Source organism: Cololabis saira, chromosome 22, assembly GCF_033807715.1.
Source record: "Cololabis saira isolate AMF1-May2022 chromosome 22, fColSai1.1, whole genome shotgun sequence".
Taxonomy (NCBI): Eukaryota; Metazoa; Chordata; class Actinopteri; order Beloniformes; family Belonidae; genus Cololabis; species Cololabis saira.
In genome coordinates, this window is record NC_084608.1 from 11,636,078 (window position 1) to 11,642,077 (window position 6,000).

Genomic DNA, 6,000 nt, shown 5'->3' on the forward strand with positions numbered 1-6,000 from the left:
TCTGGAGAAGTTGATCTCTCCATAATGGATGTCTTCTCCATCTGTTTCTGTATTTGTTTGAGTCTGCAAAAGCACAAACATTTGCAAACAGTTGGAAGTAAATCTGCATCTAAAGTCGTGTTAGTAATTAACAAATGTCAGGAAATATGTGAAGGGAATGTATGAAAGAGGGTCCTGAGAATTTAGACATGAATACCTGACTACAGAGGGTTCTACTGTTCAACCACAGCTCATTTACAAGAGGAAGATGTATGTTTCCTTGCTTCACATTTCAATTCATAAAAGATCTCATCATGTACAAAAATGAAACCTAAATATACTGCATCAGTTTTATATTGTTATACAGCAAACTTTAGTACTGGAGAAGTTCGGTAAAGTTTCCCACCTGGAGCTGTTGCACTGTTGAATTTGACTCTTTCGTCCTCCTCAGCCAGATCACAACACTTAAAGATAAATCACAATGAGAAACTAAAACCATCACCTTTCTTAGAACAAACTGTTGAAGATACGGATGACATAATTTAAAACCAGAAAGATCCTGCTAGATTATTTTATTTGTGCTACTCACCAAACACATAAAACCAAAAATAAGACGCCAAAAATCCCTCCAAGAATCTTCCAGAGTAGAAATCCGTCAGGTGAACCTCAATTAAGTAAAGGAAATAAAAACAATCAAAACCAACAGACAAACATTAAAGAGGCTCTCTCTGAAATCACTAAATAAATAAAACTGTGAGTTGTTATTTACCTATTACATTAATAGGGATGTTATTGGATGTCTGATTTCCCACATTATTCGAGGCCACACAGTAATATTCTCCTCCATCTGTTACATTCAGGCTGTAAAAGTCTCCTTCAGCTACTCTCATGTCTCCATGTTCTCTTTTCTTGAACCAGGTGAAGCTGCTGACGGGAGGATTGGCTCTGCTGGAGCAGGTCAGGTTCACCCAGCTACCTGCTGACACCAAACCTGCTGGACTGATGGATGCTGAGGTGTTCTTAGGAGCATCTGAGGAACATGTGACACATTCACTTTACTGATTAGAAACAGCTCAACTCTGGTGTGTTAACAGGATCACTTACATGACACACTGAGAGTCTTTACTGTCAGTGATGTCTTGAAATCTTTTCCTCCATTCACAGGATATGTGGCAGAACAGTTGATGGTGTATCCATCATGTGTGTCTGACAGAGTGATGATCTTCTGGATTTTAGTTTTCAAGGTTCCATCTTTGTATTTCTTTGTTTGTGTGTGAGAGTCTTGTTGGAGATTCCAGGTGAGTTCAGGAGGGGAGTGTGGACAGGGAGTGACAGCTGAGCAGGTTATAGTGACACGCTCTTTCTCCTTCAGATCACCTGAGATGGTGATTGTTGAGTTCCAAGGAGAATCTGTGTTTTCAGATCAAGCACATATTTTACACGATAAAACATGATGCAAGCAATTTACTTACTCAATATCATTGTATGTAGAAAAACACAACAACATAGTTTCAGATGAAAATAAACCATCTCCCATTAGTCATCAAACATTTTGGATTAAAACATACATATATATTTGAGTCATTAGAGGCTGATTTTTTTTAATATATATATACAATGTAATAAATATGTAACAGTGGAGTTCAATCAGGATGTTTAGTTATAATATCCACTGATTTAACTGTTTATGTCAATACGAATGCTGAACTTCAAATAAACAAACTTTCTTACCTTTAACTGTTATATGAAGACCATCACAATCAGCTGTTGCCTTGAATTCATCATTCTCAATCCTGAAGAAATACTCTTTCTGACCTTGGGCCAGATTAAAGAACACAGAGGTGCAGTTGAGTTCAGTCAGGTTTCCAGTAATATTGACGGAGTCAATATTACTGTCTAGGTTCGTCCAGATTCCAACTATCTTTTTGGTTTTATCAAAGTTAGCATTTCCTCCATCCACAGCTCTATAGTTACATGGGACTTGTAAACAAGATCCTTCCAGGGCTTTCATCTTCTTTGGTGTAGTAATGAGGAGGTGTACTGGATCAGAACAAGCAGCCAGAGCACCTGTAAATAATGAAATTAACTCTATTATAGATCTGATTCATTTTTTTAGGTTGTAATACAGGAAACGTTCTTTATTGGGAAACCAATTCTTTCATTGATCTGTTCAATCTTCAATGCTGGAGACTGAAGTACAAACTAAAGTCCTTCAATTAAACAAAATGCATCACAGATAGGAATCCAAAATCTCATAATGATTTGAAAACAAAAACAGAAGAAAAAAAATCTAAAATAACTCAAGACAAAACAAAACATAAGAAAAACCCAAAACGGCCATCATCCAGACGAGAAACTAAAGACAACATGAAACACAAACACACCAACCAGGGAGAAGAGAAAGACTACACCACATATAAGGACAAACTCAGGGGTTGACAAGAACCACAAGTCAATGGGCAGGAGGAAATCAAACTGGAAGTTAAAGCGACACTACGTAACTTTTACACCTTAATATCATATTTCCAGAGTCATTGTGATGTTACATCAACTTCCAACAGGTTTAATGAACCTCTGTCATGGTCTGAGGGGTCTGTATTGCCTTCACTGGCACTATGTAACTTTGAGGAGCATGGTAGGAACCCTGCCACACTAAAAAACTACAAATCTTTACGACTTTGACTGCTTTACGGCATACGTCACTTCCCCCTCCTTCCCGATTCGCAGTCGAGACGAAAATGGGCGGGGCGTGGAGCGCAGAGCTCCGCAGAAGCTGGTAACCCGTTGCTGTTGTGGCTGCAGCAGCTCCACACAACAGACGTGGGGAAAAGATCCGAATGGTTTAACTTTTCAACGGTTTCCTGCTCGGAGGCAGAACCACGCAGGCCAAGTATCTGATATAACAAAGTAAAAGAGTGAAAGAGTCGTCGGCTCGGTTGGATCGCGGCTGTAACGACCAAACACCTTCCACACAGTAAAGCCTGAATTATGGTTCTGCGTTAAATCGACGCAGACCTACGGCGTAGGCTCTGCGTCGATTTAACGCAGAACCATAAATCAGCCTTAAACCACAAACACTCACACAGACCGGGTCGGATCAAAACACGGGTTTTATTCCCCACTTCTCCAGCTAAACGCAGTTGCTGGCCAGCTCTCTGCGGTGCAATTAACCCCAATCTTCAGATAAAACTAGTTTGTTGAGGAAAAAATATTAACTCTTATTTGTAGCTGCAGAGGAAAAAAATAATCTCACGAGGAAAACAAAAATATTGCTCACGCCTCGGAGCCTCTTCAGCATAATATAGCAGTCAAAAAAAAAGAAAAGAGAAGTAAGAGGGATACAAAACATGTACTGTATGTTGTACTATTATACAAATTTATTGAAACACATGGCTCTTCAGTAGGGATTTCATAATGATCCAAACCGTTAATAATCATTATTTTCTCCATATACCGCTCCCTGGCTTCCTTGTTTAAGGTATCCCGGTAAATTCCAGTTCCTTTCCAGCAGTTTAACATCTTTTTTTTGCGTTCCGTCTGTTCACTTGGTGAAACAGAAAAGCGTCCCGTCTTCTCTCAAAACAAATGCACGCGACAGGACAGGAGTTTTCCGGCAGTACGCGCTGGTGCTCATGGAAAACGTAGTGTTCTTTCTGGTAAAGCACTACCGCTTTTGTCCAAAAGATGCCGCCAAATTCAGAAAAGCTGAAAGTTACGTTGTGCTGCTTTAAGAATAAAAAAAAGGTTTTCAAAACAAAAGAAGAACTAGATTAACCAAACCAGAAAACCCCAAAAATGAAAGAAGAAAACTAATCCCAAACACAAAACACCCTAAACCATGTTGCTGCTCTTTTGAAACAAGTTGTGCAACCTCTTAAAAAAGAAAGAATATCGATTCATTTTAAATCTCTTGAAGATTCATATTTCGTCCTTGGCTGACATGCTCTTGGCTTCAATAAGTTTTATCACCATTTTATAATATTTTACGTTGGTTTTAGATGCGCTATATAAATAAAGTTGACTTGACTTGAAAAAAGTGGAACTTATTTCCAGTATGTGACACAATATTTTATAAATAGTTTAACATGTTCCTTCATTTCAAAGTTAGTTGGTTCTCTAACTTTGAAATTACATGTTAAAGAAACATTAAAGAGATCATTTTTTATTTCAGAACTGAAGTCTCGCAAATTACTTCAGACCAGCTAAACTCAAATGCTTGCAACTCTGTGTCAAGTTGGTATCACATCTATGTCATATGTGTGACATTGTTCTGCTGCAGAGGCATAAACTGTATTTAACAGTCACCTTGAGCTCAATTTGGAGAATCAGGGAAGATTTCTGACGGAATGCTACACGAACGGCTGCTCAGGATTAATATAATTACCATTTAAAGCAACTATAACCTAGTAAACTGAAGGATGAAGAAGCACTGCCTACAATATATTTCAGCTGTAGCAAAACGTTTGCAACATTTATTTACTTTGAAACTACATTTTCTACACAATATCCTCTTTGCAACTCTGTAACGGATGCAAAAGTTATCTGATGCAATGGTCTATAGTGCAGCATTCCCTCCACCCAACTGCAACACTTTACATTTCCACTATTTAAAAAATAAAATAAGATCAGTGATACTTTTAGTGCCAACAAAAAAGAATGTGAAATTGAGTAAGATGTAACAAGAAAACAACAGGCAAATGATATTCTTCCATTTAGAGTAATCGTAATTTAGAGTAATCGTTTTACTCCAAGGTTTACATTTTGAATGAATATAAAGTAACACACTAATGCTGATAATATACATCACATTATGGCATTATGAATGACAGTAATGTAAACAATGTTTTTTATAAAGATGACCAAACAACTCACCAGGAAGAAAGAAGAGACTCAGTGTCACCACGTTCACAAGAACACCTGCCATCGAACCCTCACCTGGATTTACAAACACATAAACCATTAAATAGGAATGTTAACAGTTCATTTCAGCTCCTGAGAATCATTTCTACTTTAAATGCTCTTACAAACACGCTCCCTTATGAATACGACCTGCAACTGGAGGATGTGAAGTGAGATGTGGTTGATGTGTAAAACTGCACAGTAACAATTCAAAAGTTCCTCATTCCGCTGTGTGGTCTGAAACTAAGTTGATTATACATTCAGAAGTTCTTTGACAAAGATATACACAGACAATATTAAATGGAAGAAGGGAAGATCTTCCTTCATTTCTTGATCGTGGAACAAGTGGGAGTTTGGGCTGAGAGAAAATATACAACAGAACGGAGGGGTCAGAACATAAAATGATTAAAGACGATAAGTTATAAACAAAAATGTGTAAAAGTAAGCCTTCAAAAGTAACCTGCTGAGACTGCTCTCACCTCAACGAAGATCAATACTTATCTTAGCTTGGGCGACACAGACACCACAGGAAAATGAGACCTAATGGAGAGGACGACTACAGTACTATGAAAAAGGTATTTGTCCCCCAGTCATTGTGTCACTGTTTAAAGCAAGTAACAAATTGGATGAACCAGAATTTCCTTCAATTAAATCAGGATAAAACTGAGGTAATTGTTTTTGGAAATAAAGAGAAGAGGATTGCTGTCAGTAAACATGTCGAGTCACTCTCTCTTAAAACTAAGGACCAAGTCCGAAACCTTGGATACAAAACTAGTTATTAGTAAGACTTTGTCAGCGAAACACAGTGATCCACAAATGAAGAAAACATGGAACAGCTGAAGGCCCACCTGGTCTGAGGGACCAAACTTACCGTTTGTAGATGAGATGGATCTCATCCAGCACCAAACCTATGAGATCGTCACGTAAGAACTTGGTGGGCAGCACGTCTCCCCCTATCGGGGGCAGAAGCCAGGATTCAGCAGAAGCCAGGATTCAGGGCTGCTGCATGTTCACCATCGTTCAGTTGGTCGTCCGTCAGAGCGATCAACGATGAGACAGCAACCACCAGTGGGTGTTAACCAAGTCCCATATGGCATTTAACTTGAATGGTAAGTGTCATGT

General features: G+C 38.5%; 1 protein-coding gene across 1 annotated transcript in view; it reads right to left on the bottom strand.

Annotated features, from left to right (window-relative positions):
• LOC133423719 (B-cell receptor CD22-like) overlaps positions 1-5,700 on the bottom strand; it is a 39,347-nt gene extending 33,647 nt beyond the window's left edge. Inside the window, exons 1-4 of the mRNA XM_061714035.1 lie at positions 4,852-5,700; positions 1,711-2,046; positions 1,084-1,389; positions 749-1,009 (exon numbers count right to left, since the gene is read on the bottom strand). Of these exons, the coding sequence (XP_061570019.1) occupies positions 749-1,009; positions 1,084-1,389; positions 1,711-2,046; positions 4,852-4,939 (991 nt within the window). The 5' untranslated portion in view covers positions 4,940-5,700. The remainder of the gene's footprint in view (positions 1-748; positions 1,010-1,083; positions 1,390-1,710; positions 2,047-4,851) is intronic.
• Between the last annotated feature and the right edge of the window lie 300 nt (positions 5,701-6,000).